Source organism: Hyaena hyaena, unplaced genomic scaffold (assembly GCF_003009895.1).
Source record: "Hyaena hyaena isolate Hyena2069 unplaced genomic scaffold, ASM300989v1 scaffold_362, whole genome shotgun sequence".
Lineage (NCBI taxonomy): Eukaryota > Metazoa > Chordata > Mammalia > Carnivora > Hyaenidae > Hyaena > Hyaena hyaena.
In genome coordinates this window covers 306,848-325,211 of record NW_024080998.1, presented here as the reverse complement: position 1 = coordinate 325,211, position 18,364 = coordinate 306,848, and the positions used below count along the sequence as shown (strand labels likewise).

Below are 18,364 nucleotides of genomic sequence, written 5' to 3'. Positions count from 1 at the left end.
GGGGGGGAGGGGGATGGGCATGGAGGAGGACACTTGTGGGGATGAGCACTGAGTGTTATGTGGAAACTAATTTGACAATAAACTATTTGTAAAAAAAAAAAAAAAAAGGAATTTGAATTTGTGTGTCACCTAGTTTCTAAGAATCTGAGTTCACTTTGTCATCAAGGTTATTTGAGGGCAAAAGCCCAAGAGGCATTGAATGGGAAGCTAGAAGCACCATTAAAAATAAACTTATGTAAATTTTAAGAAAAAATGAAAGTCATTTATGGCTTTAAAGTGGTTTGGAAGTAAAAGTTCATACATTTATATTTTGCTAACTTTGTGATTTTTTTTTTCATAGTAATGAAAAAAATCTCAGTCATAAACCTCCAACAGCCTTCTAGCCACATTCATTCATATAGCATGGGCAAATAAACTCATTTATGGCAGCGGGCCTACATTTTAATGTGTATCAGAGTCACCTGGAGAGCTTGTTAAAATCCTGTTTTAAAAAAATGTCTTCTTCCCCAGCGATTGCAGTGACAGTGGCTTTGTGGTACTCTGTGATAAGACCTAGAGAACTCTTTCTTAGGTAAACACATCAGATGTTTCTGGTCTATAGACTACTTTTTGACTATTGATGGAGAAATCCCATTAATTAAAAAAGTTAATGGTAGGAGCATATCAAAGTCTTAAAGATTGTAATTTAAAACAGCAGCATGATGCAGCTTAATAGGCTTGATTTGGAATTGAACTTATCTTTCGTAAAGGCCCATAGATCGTAGTTGTTTGCTAAACACTGGTGATGGGAAACTTGTGGCTGGCAAGAATTATGAGTTCTTCCACCATCCAGGGAGAAAATAAGTATCTTAGAAGTCCAAATATGTTTTTCTTAGAAGTCAACATTTCTTTGGTTAAAGAAATAGAATATTTAATTTAATTTGAAACACAGAATATAAGGGCATTAGATTTTAATTTTTTTCAAATGGGGACATGACTTTATCCTTCAAAATATGGTCTTTTTTAATGTTTTTTTTTTTTTTTTAATTTATTTCTGAGAGAGAGAGAGAGCATGAGCAGGGGAGGGTCAGAGAGAGGAGACACAGAATCCGAAATAGGCTCCAGGCTCCGAGCTAGCTGTTAGCACAGAGCCCGATGAAGGGCTCGAACCCACGAACCGTTGAGATCATTACCTGAGCTGAAGTCAGACGCTTAGTCCGACTGAGCCACCCAGGTGCCCCTCAAAATATCTTGAGGGGAGTGGTGAGGTTTTGGTGGCATAAGCATTGTCATACATATTTATGAATGGGTGCGATTTTGGCTAACATTTTTTTAAGATTATTTATTTTGAGAGAGCGAGCGAGCAAGAGAGTGCATGTGTGAACGTGGGAGGGGCAGAGAGAGGGAGTGAGAGAATCTCAAGCAAGCTCTGTGCTGTCAGCACAGGTCCCAATATGGATCTTGATACCATGAACTGTGAGATCATGACATGAGGTGAAATCAAGAGTTGGACGCTCAACAGACTGAGAATTTCTTTATTAACAGAGAATCGGAGTAGGAATAGAGAATCCAAATTAATAGACTGTTAAAGAGATTACTGCTAAACCTATTTTCAGATGACAGTTTTCTATGTGACTTGGAGGGAGAAGTACACTGTTATCCTCCAAATTTACAACCTTTTTAGATGTGAAGTGCCAATGGAATTGGTATTAACTCTGAACATTGTGAGAAACTGTATGTGGTGGGCAGAAGTATGGTAAGTGATTTCCAGTTGGCCAAATATAATAGTTGGTTGCTATACACTAAACATTCATTTGAATGATTAATTACTCTAATGTAATTGTATTCTGAACACAGAGTTTTAAAAATGTAAATACATTCTTAAAATGTTTTAAAAAATAGGTAGGTAATAAGGAATCCAAGATATTTGGATTTGGCCTAAACTCTGAGGTTTTTAGCCAAGAGAATAATTAGTGTTCTTCACAGCAAAGGTTTCTTTTGGGGTTGATATAATAATACTCTGCATAGTTTTAGGTTAGATGCAGTGTGACAATGCTTGTGGTCCCAAGAGCATATTCTTTTTTTTTTTTTTTAATTTTTAATAGTTTTTATTTATTTTTGAGACAGAGCATGAGCACGGGAGGGGCAGAAAAAGGTAGACACAGAATCTGAAACAGGCTCCAGGCTCTGAGCTGCCAGTACAGAACCCAGTGCGGGGCTTGAACCCACGAAGCACGAGATCATGACCTGAGCCAAAGTTGGACACTTAAGGGACTGAGCCACCCAGGCGCCCGAGCATATTTTCTATGTGAGGAATCCTATCATAGAAACATAAAAACAAATAGTATCCCTTTAGATGTATCTAAAAGTAAGATACTAAGTTTTATAAATAGCATAGCAATACATTTTAGATATGTGATCATAGTACAGTGCCAATAATGAGAGAAAGGATTTAGGGAGAATTGCTGAAATTTTACTTACTTTTAAAATTAGGGGCGCCTGGGTGGCTTAGTCGGTTAAGCGTCCGACTTTCGCTTGGGTCATGATCTCGCGGTTCGCGGGTTCGAGCCCCGCGTCGGGCTCTGTGCTGACTGCCAGCTCAGAGCCTGGAGCCTGTTTCAGTCTGTGACTCCCTCTGTCTCTGACCCTCCCCTGCTCACGCTCTCTCTCTCTCTCTCTCTCTCTCTCCTAGAAATAAATAAAAATTAAAAAAAAATAAATAAAATTAAATGAGATTATTATGGTTGGTAAGGCTTTGCAGAAAGACTTTTCATTGTAGTGAGAAGCAGTGGTCCCAAATGTTGGTCTTCAATGAATAAAATTTTTGCTGTTCTGCATTGAACTAAAAAAAAATATCAGAACATTGTAGTGAGTGTAGCTGTTATAATGCCTATTGTATTTCATCAATTTTAAGATATATATATATTCCCAAATACAATATTTCTGAAATTGATATGTTTTCTAATCAATGGCACCTTGACATTATTGTTGGTTGGAAAATAGTTGCCACTGTCTGCATATGTATGAACTCAAGAATTAATCCTGCTTGCAACCCATTGATGTTTTAGTTAACGTATCATTTAAGGACTATTTGTGGAAGAGAGTACCATTCCTGAGTTGTCTTCTGAAACCTTTTGTTAGTTCCATATTCTGATGACACTTTTTATAAGATCAGGAAATGTATGGCATGGGAACTTGGACAGTGTTATGTCAGTTTTTTGGACAAGAGTCCCAGAGGCAATAGAAGAACACTTTTAAAGGAAATATTGCAAGGCGCCTGGGTGCCTCAATTGGTTGAGCTTTGGACTCTTGATTTCGGCTCAGGTCATGATCTGAGGGCTGTGGGATCGAGTCCCGTGTCAGGCTCAGAGCTGAGCATGGAGCCTGCTTGAGAGTCATATTCTCTCTCTCTCTCTCTGTCTCTGTCTCTGTCTCTCCCCACCCTCTCTCCCCTTCCTTCCCTCCCCCCTCCCTTTCTCCCTCCTTCTGTCCCTTGCTCATGCTTGCTATAAACAAACAAACAAACAAATAAAGTATTGTGTCACTAATTCTATAAATGATGCAGAGGATAATTTTTTGGAAAAATAAAAGTTATCAATGACTACGAATTAAAAAGCAATTTCGATATCAGATTGTGAATTTGAAAACATTAAGAATATTTTGAGGGTGCCTCAGTGGCTCAGTGAGTTGAGTGACCAGTTCTTGATTTTGGCTCAAGTCATGAATCCTCATGGGTTGGTAAGATCTAGAGCCCCCACTTTGGGCCCTGCACTGACAGTATGGAGCCTGTTTGGGATTCTCTCTCTCCCTCTGCCCCTTCCCAACTCTTGTGCACACCCTCTTTCTCTTAAAGAAAAAAAAAAAGAATAATTTGAATTTATTTTGCTTTTTAATCTTTTATTTAAAAACATTTTTTGTTTATTTTGAGAGAGGGAGTGTATGTGCCTACTGTGCACACACAAGCAGGAGAGGGGCGGAGAGAGAGGGAGAGAGAATCCCAAACAGGCTCTACTCTGTCTGTGCAGAGCCAATGTGAGATCATGACCTGAGCTGAAATCAAGAGTCCTATGTTCAACTGACTGAGCCACCCAGGTGCCCCTATTTTGCTTTTTAAAATATAAACATAAGTGTTTATGATAATCTCACTAAGTTTTAAAAAGCTTTTTTAGTAAATAATAAATTCTAAGTGATAAAAAGCCATATGTCCTAGTTTAATTTGGAGTATTTTTGTCTTTCTTTCTTAGTGGTACATAAAATAATGGTGCACTTTAACACTGACAGTATCTTAGAGTCAATGAAATGTGGTTAATTTATTGAGTTTAAAGGACTGACATTATCTTACTTAGTACTCATCTTACCTTTTGGTGTTATTTTATGAAGTCATGGTAATCATAGGTAAATGGTTGATATGTTTTAAGTGCCCTTTCTTGCTAAAATAAAAAAAAAATTGGCTATCGTGTGTTGGTTACCCCCATTTATTTTTTGAAATTTGATTGGCCTGTGAAATTCAGAGATCCAGCAGCCACTGTTAAAAAAGTCTAGCATAAATTATCTTATTATTTGTAGATTTTTGATCACAGGTTAGTTTTTTAGTTTAAAGAGGTTTCACAGAATGATAACTAACATAATACTAGATGCTGACAGCATACTTTTGTTTGGATTTGTATTATTTGCTTCTGCTTTGTCCCTTGTTACTTTGCCTTAACCAATCCTGTGGGATTAAATCCACTGTGTTAATAGACAGGCCCACTTAAAAAAGAATGGTAAAAAAATTTTGGCCATTGGTCATTCTTTGTATAGATGAGATACTTTGAGTGACTCTAGAAGGCTCCTCGTCTAACCAAAAATGTCTCTTTTACAAGCTTGTCTTGGGTGTCTGAAGTTTTTATCTTTCAGCCGTTCTTTGGATTTCAGATACTGACAGTTAGAAGCTCCATGAAGGCAGGTATCACATCTGTCCTTTTAGTGCTGTAACTGCATCATCCTTTTCACTTTTGGCGCCTAAAGAGGTGTTCCATAAATATTTATTCAGTTAATAAAGGAAGGCTAATCTATTTGTGATGTTGAAGCATTATAGAAGAAGAGAGGAGCTTATAGAACACATGACTTTTGTTCAGAGTGAGGAGGACACTGAAATTTTTTATTTGCAAATGAGAATATCTTATTCAGCAGGCCAAACAGATAGAAAAGTGTAGAAAACCAGTTTGGCTTACTCAATTACATATCTTAGAATCGTGTTAGTTGCATTGGAAAAGCAGGAGTGTGTGTGTGTGTGTGTGTGTGTGTGCACGCACGTGTGTGTGTATGTAATATCTCTTTAGTTTTGTCACCATGAGTCACCATTAGTTACTTGCTTGTGAACTTGTTTAACTCAAGTAGGATACAAACAGAAGTGTTATTAAGTTACATTATAATAAATACAGCCTATTATTTATTGTCTATTTCCTAAGGAAATACTTGAGCATTGATCCTTTGGAAACCTACTTTTAGTATCCTATCCAAAGAAGTAAATGCCCATTTATCCCTTTCAGGGCAAGATCACACAGCCATTAAATAGTTTTCCTAGGATTTAATAGTACTTTTGATTTTTCTACTCATTAGTGTGCCTTCAAATCCAGTGGTATTTGAAAGCATATATTATTTATTCATCATTTTCTTGTATTAAGGATACCATATGGCCAAGTGTCAATTAGCCTCTGGAAGAATTCATTTTTTTTACTTGACACTTTGTAGATTCAACAATTAAGCAACCATACATAATAAATAGATATGCTAACTATCTTATTCAAAGATAGTTAAGAAACTTGGAGTTTAGCTTTTACCTTAGGATCCTTCTGAGCAAATTGGTCTTTTACTAGAAAGACTGCTAAGAGAGCTTGATTTAGAGCTTAAAATCAGTGAAGTTGATGGCAGTAGAGTGGCTAAATTGCGAAGTAATGTGTTCTTTGCTTTTATCCATTATTCATTTTCTGTTTTATAAACTTTCTGTAATCTGGAAATATTTAGAGTGATATTTTTTTAAGTTAATATGAAATTTATTAGGCAGCTAAAAATTTATGTTGAAAATGTGAACTATTTTTCTTCCGTTAATGAGAATATATAATATAATTTTGGGGGGATTGTTCTTAAATTTAAGTTTTTAGGGGTGCCTGGGTGGTTCAGTTGGTTAAGCACCTGATTTTGGTTCAGGTCATGATCTCATGGTTTTTGAGTTCGAGTCCTAAGTTGGGCTCTGCATTGACAGTGCAGAGCCTGCCTGAGATTCTCTTTCTCTCCCCCTCTCTCTGCCCCTTCCTCATTTGTTCTCACTCTCTCTCAAAATAAATAAATATACTTTTAAAAAGTTAAAATTTTAAAAGAAACCATAATAGTTGCTGAAATCAGAATGTTTTTGTACTTCGGCATTTTACAAATGGGCTGTTCATTATAAACTTTTTTGCATACATAGTCCTAAATATATACAGAAGGATATCCAAATCAGCTGATGTTTAATCTCAGTAAGTATCAGGGAAATACAAATAAGATTTAATAAAGGGATACTATTTAATACCCATCATTTGCCAAAAAACTAAAAATTTTGACAGTATCATGTATTTGTAAGAATGAAAGGAAATGCGAATTGTTAAGCATTGCTGATGTTGGAGAAATATAATTTAAACCAAAGCCTTCATTTCAGAAAATCTCTCTTCAAAGGTAGAAGAGAAAGAAAAAAAATTGTTTTTCTTGAGTTAAGCATTGAGCAAGGATGTGAAGCACATTGCAGGCAATCTGCTACAAGAGTGCAAAGATCTAACAAGAGCTCACTCTTTTATATAGCCAAGGAGATACACCCCATTACATACATGTTCTCAAGATAGATTGTAAGTAGTGCTCAAGTAAGAGGACTTGATAGCAACATTTCTCACACATAGTTTACCCTAAATCACTTGGTATTTGGGGTGACAATATGTATTTGTTAATTGGCTAAAAATAAACTTGTATCTTTATTTAAAAATTTTTTTTAAATGTTTATTTTTGAGAGAGAGAGAAATAGAATGCAAGTGGGGGAAGAACAAGAGAGAGGGAGACAAAGAATCCGAAACAGGCTCCAGGCTCTGAACTATCAGCACAGAGCCCAACGCGGGGCTTGAACTCATGAACCACAAAATCATGACCTGAGCCAAAGCCGGACTCTCAACCGACTGAGCCAGCCACGCGCCCCTAAACTTGTATTTTTATAAAGGAAATAATTTTGCAACTTGGAGATAGGTGGCCAGGTAGTTAGTGCTCCTGTCTTTACACAGAAACTGGCAGAAAGAGGTTGCTCTCTCCTTTGGTGCAAATAACATTTCAAAGAGGTGATTACTGGGTCCTTAAGATAGTCCTGGGTTGCTGGTTAGAAGCTTGCTTATTTATGGGGTGCCTGGATGACTCAGTCAGTTAAGCATCTGACTTTGGCTCAGGTCATGATCTCACGGTTCATGAGTTCGAGCCCTGCATAGGGCTCTGTACTGACAGCTAGCTCAGAGCCTGGAGCCTGCTTCGGATTCTGTGTCTTTTCTCTCTCACCCTTCCCTGCTCATGCTGTCATCTCTGTCTCTCAGAAATAAATAAAACATTAAAAAAATTGTTTTAATAAAATAAGCTTGCTTATTTATTTATTTGTTCATTTACATACTTATTTACTTGATTTTTAAAGTAAGTTCTACATCCAACATTGGCCTTGGACTCATGACCCTGAGATTAAGAGTCTCATGATCTACTGACTGAGCCCCAGCTGGGGTGGGATGGGGGTGGGATGGGGGTGGGGGGCTAGAAGCTTATTTAGCTTTAAAACAACTTACATACATATACATATATATATATATATATATATTTCAAAGGGATAAAGAATTTACAATTATAATCTTTCTAGAGAAAGTGCTCTAACAAAAATGTGTGGGGTAGCTCTTCCATATTTGATTTTATGTATTTATTTTTAAAGTTTATTTATTTATTTTGAGAGAGAGCATGCGAATGTGGGGAAGGGGCAGAGAGAGGAGAGAATCCTGAGCAGGGTCCACACCAACAGTGTGGAGCCTGACGCAGGGTTCTAACTCCCACACTGTAACATCATGACCTAAGTAGAAAACAAGAGTTGGGTGCTTAACTGACTGAGCCACTCAGGTGCTGCATCTTCCATATAATATAATAAATATAATATATACAATATATACAATACAATACAATATTATATTAAATATAATAATATAAAAGTAGGCTCCATGCCCAACATGGGGCTCCAGCTCACGACCTCAAGATCAAGAGTCACATGTTCCACTGACTGAGCTGCCAGGTGCCCCTCTCTTCCCTTATTTTATTTTTAATGTTTTTTTTTTTTTTCTGAGAGAGAGAGAGAGAGAGAGAGAGAGAAAGGCAGCGTGAGTAGGGGAGGGTCAGAGAGAGATGGAGACACCGAATCCGAAGCAGGCTCCAGGCTCTGAGCTGTCAGCACAGAGCCCAATGTGGGACTCGAACCCACGAACTGTGAGATCATGACCTGAGCCGAAGTTGGACGCTTAACCGACTGAGCCACCCAGGCACCCCTATCTTCCCTTATTTTTTAACATGGAGAGTTAAAGCTTTCATTTTTTATGCCCTTAACACTGATGGGTAAATTGACCTGGCCACTTTAGTGGGCAATTTGCAATGTTCTGGTAGAGTTGAAGATGTGCATACTCTATGATCCAGTACTTTTATTTCTAGTTAAATCCCAGAGAAACTCTTAATATGTGTTTATAAGAGACTTGTAACATTGTGTATTAACAGTGAAACAGTGGAAACAACCAAATGTCTTTGAAGAGAATGAATAGGTAAAGCTTGGTATATTCACATAATACTAAACAGCATTGAAAATGAGTGAATTAGAGCTACAAAGTCAACATGAATAACTTACAAGTAATGTTGAGTGGCTAAATCAAATTATAAAATTACAAAAGAACATGTACAATATATTTATATTATATATATATTTTTTAATTTTTTTAATGTTTATTTATTTTTGAGAGACAGAGAGAGGGCAAGCAGGGGAAGGGCAGAGAAGGAGACACAGAACCTGAAGCAGGCTCCAGGCTGTGAGCTGTCAGCACAGAGCCCGACGTGGGGCTCGAACTCCCGAACCACAAGATCGTGACCTGTGCCGAAGTTGGCTGCTTAATCAGTGAGCCACCCAGGCGCCCCTATATTTATATAAAACTTTAAAACCTGCAGAACAATACCTGTGCAGAGCAATACATAGTTTTATAGGTGTATATAAGTAAAAGTATAATGCAATGAAAAACACCAGATTCAGAAAGTAGTTATCTCTAAGTAGGGAAATATATAATGGGATCAGCGATGTTTTCTACTGTGTCTGTAATATTTTATTTCTTATTAAAGTAAGATCCTAAGTAGGTAAGAATGTTAAAATTTAATTTATTTGGACAGTGGGTACATGGGTATTTGTTTCATTATTATCTAGATTCTTTTGTGTTGTTTAAATATGTTATGATCAAAAGCTTAAAAAAAAAAGCCAGAAAAATAGGAGGCCAGAGAAGTAGGTGGTAGTTGGGGAGAAATCATTCTGCTTATTTTACATATTTTCATGCTATTGGTAATGATCTGGTAAAAAGGGACCAAATTAGTGCAGGAGACCAGGACAGTTCTAAAAGAGCATTGTTCGGGGTGCCTGGGTGGCTTAGTCGGTTAAGCGTCCAACTTTTGCTTAGGTCATGATCTCGCGGTTCGTGGGTTCGGGCCCCGCGTCGGGCTCTGTGCTGACTGCCAACTCAGAGCCCGGAGCCTGTTTCAGTCTGTGACTCCCTCTCTCTCTGACCCTCCCCTGCTCACATTGTCTCTCTCTCTCTCCTAGAAAAAAAATTTTTTTTAAATAAATAAATAAATAAATAAATAAAGAGCAATGTTCTTGAGAAGAAAAACAATGGTACCGAGTGCAGAAGTAATTTGTTTGGCTTTTGATAGGAGTAAGGACAATTTGTTGACACAGAAGAGAAAGCAGAATAAGTGGTAGGAAGGGGAAGGAATTATTTTTTGAATTTAGGGTGACTAATGTCCAAGTTTGCCTGAGACTAAGAGGTTTCCCAAGACATAAGACTTTCATTGCTAAAACTGGGAAAGTCCTAGGTAAACCAGAATGGCTAGCCATCTTCTGATTTTCTTTGACAAAACAAAAAGCATAATTATCTACTGGGAGTGAGAGGGGGATGAGAGTTTAAGGTAAAACTCTATGAAGTGATGATCTTGAGGCTGGGAGAGCAAATTCCCTAGGTTAATGTAGTAAGATTTCTGAGCTTTCCTAAGGGCTGAAGTTTATGGGTATAATTTTGAAGTTCATTTGGTTGTGTTTCTTTGTTATCTCATTCAACTGTATAGGTGAAGGTACTGTGTCAAGTGGAAAGATGGTTTTAACTGTGCTTTGACTGTGATGGAAGAGAGGAACAAGACTGAGGGCGTAGGGAAGGAAGTGATGATAGTGATGGATCATCAAGTCTCAGGCTGGGTTAAGAGCTGAAGAAAGGAGAGGAAGGATAGTGGGAAAAGTAACTCCAAATCTGTTGGGAATGAGCAGATTTCTAGAAGTGAACTAGAAAGATAGGATATGAGGAGAGTGAGATGCTTGAAATTGAGATTTCTAATAAAAAATTTTTATTTTTGAGAGAGAGGGTGTTAGCAGAGGAGAGTCAGAGAGAAAGGGAGACACAGAATCCAGAGCAGGCTCCAGGCTCTGAGCTGTCAGCACAGAGCCCGATGTGGGGCTCGAAATCGTGAACCACGAACAGCATCAAGACCTGAGCTGAAGTTGGACGCTTAACCAACTGAGCCTCCTAGGCACGCTGAAATTGAGATTTTTTTAAAAAATTTTATTTTAGTTTAGTTTTTACTTAAAATTTGTTTTTAAATGTTTAGTTTTGAGAGAGAGTGTGCACAAGCACAGATGGGGGAAGGGCACAGAAACAGGGAGACAGAGAGTCCCAAACAGGCTTCTCACTGATAGCGCAGAGCCTGATGTGGGCTTGAACTTACAAACCATGATATCATGACCGGAGCTGAACTCCAGAGTTGGACGCTTAATCAACTGAGTCACCCAGGAGACCCAAAATTGAGATTTTTGACATGGCATATTCATTGGTTATCTCAACGTGATCAGTGGAGTAGGGGCTGAAGTGGAGAAGAGGAAAGGTATTGGGTGTGGGAGTGATCACTCCATGGATGTGATTTTCTTTTTTTATTTATTTTTATTTATTTATTTTTTAATTTATTTCTGAGAGAGAGAGAGAGAGACAGACAGTGGAGAGACAGCGTGAGCAGGGAAGGGTCAGAGACAGAGAGAGACACAGAGTCGGAAACAGGCTCCAGACTCCACTCTGAGCTAGCGGTCAGCACAGAGCCCAACTCGGGGCTCGAACCCACGAACTATGAGATCATGACCTGAACCGAAGTCAGACGCTTAACTGACTGAGCCATCCAGGCGCCCCTCCATGGATGTGATTTTAGTGATCAAAGCAAGTTTTGGCACTCCGAAAACAATCACTTGGGTATTTTCATTTGTCAGCAGTCTTTTGTTTCTTGTTTTATTAAATTGTTTAAATAGTGCCTCAAATTATAGATTGAACAGTTCTGGAACAAAGGTGGTTATAAATAAGTAAATGGATAAAAGCAAATATTTTTTAATCAGTATATGACCATATCTATGGCTTGCTTAGCAGTTGGTTAACTTTCAAACATTAACATTCAAGCTAATAATCCCACTGCCCATTAAGCTGTTTTAGTTCTAAATAGGTTCAGTGAGGGCTTTGTGTCACGTATAGTTATATATAGTACATTTCTCTGCTGACTCCAGTTTCCCTTTCTCTTTTTATAGGACCGCAGCTGAATGCTCAGCTAGAAGGTTGGCTCTCACAAGTACAGTCTACAAAAAGACCTGCTAGAGCCATTATTGCACCGTAAGTTTTAAGGTTCTTTACCTTAAAGACATCTTTACATGTTTCTTATGTTAATTATTAATATAAAATGAGTATCTATAAATTGAACTAAATTTTTAAAAATTAAAAAAATAAATGCTGTGTTGAGCTGAAGAAATTATATTTTGTTATTTTCATGATTCCTTTGTTTTTCACTTTAACTCAAGGATAAAGGAATTAGCTATTTTCTCAGGTGCAGAAATGTTAAAGTTTATTTTTAGTAATAAAACTGACTTTTAAAGCAAAAGGTTATTTGCAGTACATAAACTTGGTGATTTCAGATTGATGTAAATGAGTAAGTTTTGTTTAAAATGTTAGAAAGATCTACTTTAATTCAGCCAGCTTTTTCCTTATAATGAAAAAGTTACATTAAACATAATACTATGCAGTATGGAGTAGCAGGCAGATATTGGGGGAGGGGTCTTTTTTTTTTATATTGAAGAAAATCTGTTACTATTTTGTCTTTGAATCTTAGAAGGCTTTTTATTTTTATTTTTATTTATTTATTTTTTTTACAAATAGTTTATTGTCAAATTAGTTTCCACATAACACTCAGTGCTCATCCCCACAAGTGTCCTCCTCCATGCCCATCCCCCCTCCCCCCCACATCCATCAGTCCTCAGTTTTTGTCAGCATTCAAGAGTCTCTCATGGTTTGCCTCTCTCCCTTTCCCCCACCATTTCCGCCCTTCTTCTCCCCCTTGTTCCTCCGTCAAGTTCCTCCTAATCCTCCTATACGTGCAAACATATGATATTTGTCTTAGAAGGCTTTTTAGAACTACAAACCAACAAATACACAGTTAACAGAGTGTATGTGATAAGAATTCAGTTCATTTTGATTTGGTTTCCAGTGCTAACTTTCAAAACACATTTTTTAAAGCACATGTTAACTGTTTCCTGAGAAGAGTAAAGGTTAATGTTTGTCCCATTTCTTTCACAGCAGTGTCTTTTCTGTAATTTCTGTTGCATTAGGTTTGGTGCTCCAATAAGTAAGAAATACTGAAAACAATAGTAGCATCTACTCATTAAACAATATGGTGCCCCAATAAATAAAAAATACTGAAAACAGTAATAGCATCTACTCATTAAACAATATGAGAAATAAGTAAATATACAAAAAGAACCTACATAAATGTTTGGTACATATAAGTATTCCATAAATATTAGATATTTGATGTGCCAAACATTTCGTTAAATGCTCCGTTTGTATGATCTAATTTCATCTCTTTTAACAGATATAGGAGGCTGACTACCACTTACAAGGAATGTGACGTACAAGTTAATCTCTTGTGCCTTTGTCTCATTGGTAAACCTTAAATATTAATAGTATCTCCTTAGGGTTTTTGATGATTAAATTAGTTAATTTTTATAAACTTTTAGCATAATAAATTAAACTAATAACTTAAACAAATATGTGCGTGGCTAAGTGCCAGATGTTCTTCTTAGTGCTGCTGTTTGTTTCATTAAGATTTTTGGAGGGGCATCTGGGTGACTCAGTTGGTTAAGCGTCAGACTTTGGCTCAGGTCATGACCTCACAATTTGTGGGTTCGAGCCCCGCGTCTGGCTCTGTGATGACAGCTAGCTCAGAGGCTGGAGCCTGCTTTGGATTCTGTGTCTTTCTCTCTCTCTGACCCTCCTCTGCTCGCTCACTCTCTCTCTCTTTCTCTCTCTCTCTCAGAAATAAAAAGACATTTAAAAAAGATTTTTGGAGGATTTTATCTTATTCTTTTGTTTGTGATATATTCCTCTGTTTCCTCAGTTTGCTTGACTCTCTGTGTTTGTTTCTATGCGTGAGGTGCAGTACGTCTCTCTTCAAGTCTTGAAAGAATGGCCTTGTATAAGAGATGAACCGTATCTTTCAACCTTGCCCTAGCACATGGTTGTCTCTGAAACCTTTGTGAATGTCTAAGCAGCCTGATTTATTCTTGATAAGTCCCAATTGTTGAGAGCATGCCAAGACTTGTCAGGGTTTTGAAGGATCTCACTCAACCCCTAGTTTCAGTCTGATTAGAAGCCAGACTCTTCTAATTAGAAGGCAGCTTTTAAAGTATGCCTACACAGCCCTGTGAGACTGTAAGCTCTGTTGACCTCTAGACCAGGTGACCTAAAGGTGTCCCCTGGGCAACAGTGGCAAAAATCAGGACTTCACATGAGTGTATATGTTCCTTTTTGGGAGGTACTGGGGAACGGTGGTGAAGCTTAAGGAGACTGTACAGGTGGTGTCCCCTGGCCTACTTTCCCTGAAAGCACCTATGGCCACTAGGTGTGTGGCAAACATGAATCCCACCTCTCAAGCTGAAGCTCCCAGGACAAGTAAATAGGCTTGTTTTACAGAAAGACTAGGATATGTTTCAAACTGCTGTCTGTGGAGTGCCCTGGAGGCGGTAGCCTGCCAAGAACTGTCTTTCCAATTGTGGTAGCCCTATCGGACCCAGAAACGCAAGCTGCCCTGGCCACAAGAGCCAGATAATCAAGGAGCGTCCTCTGTGTAGACTGCATGAGCTTCGTGGCTTTAGCAAGTCCACGGGAGAGTGCATGGCTGGTGTACACACATCAGCTTTTCACAGGGCCATAGGAAAGCACGGTGCTGGATCGCCCTGCTAGTGCTCTCAGGTCAGAGGGAGAGCACAAATGGCCTTGCACCTCTGTCCTTGGAGAGAGTTCTAGGGGGCTCCTGCTCCTCTCGTAAATGCTTTAAGATTAGCCAGTGAATCTCCTTCACATACAGTCTAGGCACTTTGCAAATTGCTGTTTTTGTGCCGGTTTCCAGGGCTACTGAGTCTGCATGTGAGCCTATAAGAGAAATATCTCAGTTTCCTACAGCCCTTCGAGTCTCCTGGTTATGAGCCCTGTTGATTTTCAAAGCCAGATATTTTGGGGATTTGCCACACTGTTATACTTACCAAGGATTGGGGTACCTAATGTGGGGCACAAACCCTTCAGTTCTCAGGGAGAAACTCTGGATTTGTGAGATTCCTCCCAATTGTGGGTCTCCATGCTAGAGATGGGGTTTTTATGAGACTGTCCTATCTCTCCTCCCCATCTTAATGTGGCCTTTTACTACTATTTGTTGTGAAGGAGTTTTCAGATCTTTTTCAGAGGGAATTGTTGCATATGTAGTTGTGGATTTCGTGTGTCCATGGGAAGTGAGTTGAGGATCTCCCTGTGCTGCCATCTTGGACTATCCCCTAGTGTTGCATTATGAATAAGCTCAAATTGCTACTTTCATGGTGCTTACATTTGAGTACTTGGGAAAAGCAGACAGTAAACAAATAGTTACATGCATACATCAGAGATATTGTGGGTTTTGTTCCAGACCACTTCAATTAAATGAATATCGCAATAAAATGAGTCCAATGAATTTGTTTCCCAGTGCATATAAAAATTATGTTTTTAAAAAAAAACTTTTTTTTTAATTTCTAGGAGAGAGAGAGAGAGAGAGAGAGACAGCGTGAGCAGGGGAGGGTCAGAGAGAGAGGGAGATACAGGCTCTGAAATAGGCTCCAGGCTCTGAGCTGGCAGTCAGCACAGAGCCCGATGCGGGGCTCGAACCCACGAACTGCGAGATCATGACCTAAGCGAAAGTCGGACGCTTAACTTACTAAGCCACCCAGGTGCCCCTAAAAATTATGTTTATACTGTATTCTGTTGAGTGTACAATAGGGTTATGTCTAAGAAAACAGTATATATATCTAAATTAGAAAATACTGCCAGGGGCACCTGGATGGCTCAGTTAAGCATCTGACTCTTGATTTCAGCTCAGGTCATGGTATTAAGGTTCATGAGTTCAAGCCCCACATTGAGCTCTGCACTGACAGTGCAGAGCCTGCTTGGGATTCTGTCTCCCTCTCTCTCTGCTCCTCCACTGTCCCTCCCTCCCCACCACTCAAAATAAATAAACTTCAAAAAGTACTGCTAAAAAATGTTAAGCATTCAGTGAGTTATGATCACTGATCACAGATAACCATATAATAACAATTAAAAAGCTTTGATTGCAAGAATTACCAAAATGTAACACAGAGACATGAAATGAGCAAATGTATTTGGTACCAATGAACTTGCTTGATGCAGGGTTGCCACAAACTTCATGGTTTGTAAAAACAAAAACAAAAGCAGTATCTGTGAAGCTCAGTATAGCAAAGCACAATAAAATGCCTGTATATTCTGTATCAGGTGCTAACAGGTACTAAGAATAATAAAGCTGATCAGAGAATCAAGAGTGTGACAGTGGGAGTACAGAGGTGCTAGTTTATATAGGATAGTAAGAGAAGTTCTCTCTGATAAGGTAACACTTGAGCCTAAATAATGTGAGAGAGGTTATGCAGATATCCAGGGAAAGGGTTTTCTGGTTGAGGAACAGTGAGTACAAAGGCTCTGGAGCAGGATATGCTTAGTATATTTTGAGGAAAAGCAAGGAGGACAGTGTAGTTGGAGTGGCATAAGCAAGGGGAGGAGAAGTGGATGAGACAGGCAGTAGGAGCTAGATCACAAGGAGGCTTTGTAGCCTATTAAGAAAACTTTGTGTTTTATTCTAAGTGATATGGCAAGTCATGAGAAATTTTGAGAAATGACATGACCTGACTTAGGTTTGAAAAGGATTACTCTTGCTATTATATGGATGTTTTGTTTTGTGGAAACAGGGTGTCCAGTTTGGGGGGCTTAATATTATAGTACAAGAAAGAGATGACATAGTGGCTTTGATTGGAGGCTAGTGGTGGAGTTGGCAAGAAGCAGTGTATTCTGGATATATTTTGAAGGTAGGACCGGCAAAGTAGAAGAAGAGTTCAGTTTTGGCCTATGAAACTGGAGAGATAGAATTAGTTTTATAATGATAAGGGGCAAACAGAGGTAGAGGTGGAAGTGTTTTTGTGAGTCTAGGATTGTATTTTGACCATGTTAATGTTGAGATGCCTATCAGGTATCTGTAAGTGAAGATTTCAAATGGGCAGCTAGATATATGAATCTGGAGTACAGAGAAGAAGGGCCAAGTCTGTGTCGATATGTATATCACACTGAAAGTCTAAACAGCCTGTGGTTGCCTATCCAGTAAAATACAGAGAAGAGGTTCAAAGACTTAAGCCCTTTAGGTAAGCTAATTTCATTTAGAGATTGGGATAGAGATGAGCATTTGCAAAGGAGATACTAAAGGAAGATCAATGGGGAAAACCAGGGGCAGGTGGTGTCTATAGGAGGCAAAATGGATGAAAAATGTGTCAGGGAGGAGAAAATGATCAGCTGTGTCAGATTCTGTGCCAATAGGTCAAATATGATGAGGATTAAGAATTGATAATTGGATTTGACAATATGGAGATCAATGGTGTCCTTGCGATATACAATTTCTGTGGAGTGGTAGGGATCAAAGCACAATCACACTGCTTTCAAGAAAGAATTGGAGAGGGAAATGAAGTGAGGATAGTTGGTTTTTTTGTTTTGTTTTGTTTTCTTTTTACACAAGCTTTTCTATAAATCAAGGAAATGGAGTGAATAATATGTTGTCAGGTGGGAATTTTTATTTAAGATGATGGATATTAATGTGTTTACGATATAGATGAAATGAATCTGGCAGAGAGAAAAATTGGTGCTGGGATGGGGGTAAGTTTGCATAATCCTTGATTGGGTAAGAATGGATTAATAATAATGTCTTTATAGTAACTCATGACATAGGTTCTATTGTCATTCTCATTACTTTGCTGGTATTTGAGTAATTGTATGCCCCCTTCCTAGTTAAAACTTGTTCTAAATATGCGAGCTGTGCTAAATGAACATATAATTAAGTTGGGGTTAGTTATTCATGAAAATGTTACTAGACTGGTTTCGTTTTTATAGTTAGCTTTAAGTTGAAATTGGCAATAGCCTGGGAAATGAAATTTTTTAGTTTAAGTTACAAATATATTGATTTGGAAAAGATTTCCTGCTTACCTTAGGTTTTAAAATGGATATTTGAAAATAGTTTTTGCTTTGATGTGGATGTTTCTGTTATATAGTGACTTTGTAGTTGTTTTTATGCAGATATAATGAAATTTCCATTTTGTTAACATGAAGACTTTAAATATAGTCACGCTTATCTTATTATATGGCTTCTAGAAGTAATTATTTTCCTTTCCAGATTTTTTTTAACTTTATTTATTTATTTTTGAGAGAGAGACAGAGTGCAAGTGAGAGAGGGGCAGAGAGAGAAGGAGAGCGAGAATCCCAAGCAGGCTCCCCCATGGCCAGCACAGAGCCCGATGCGAGGCTTGATCTCATGAACCGTGTGATCATGACCTGAGCTGAAATCAAGAGTTGGATGCTTAGCCAATTGAACCACACAGGTGCCCACAGAAATTTTCTTTTTTTTCTTTTAAGATAGAAAAACAACAAATATATTTTTTAATGTTTTATTTATTTCTGAGAGAGAGAGAGACACA

At 38.2% G+C, this 18,364-nt stretch overlaps 1 protein-coding gene across 7 annotated transcripts in view; it reads left to right on the top strand.

Moving 5' to 3' along the window:
• Nucleotides 1-18,364, top strand: part of MEMO1 (mediator of cell motility 1) — a 117,481-nt gene that overhangs the window by 39,463 nt on the left and 59,654 nt on the right. For all 7 annotated transcript variants that reach the window (XM_039250300.1, XM_039250299.1, XM_039250298.1 and 4 more), the window contains one exon: nt 11,858-11,939. In XM_039250300.1, coding sequence (XP_039106231.1) covers nt 11,858-11,939 — 82 coding nt within the window. The remainder of the gene's footprint in view (nt 1-11,857; nt 11,940-18,364) is intronic.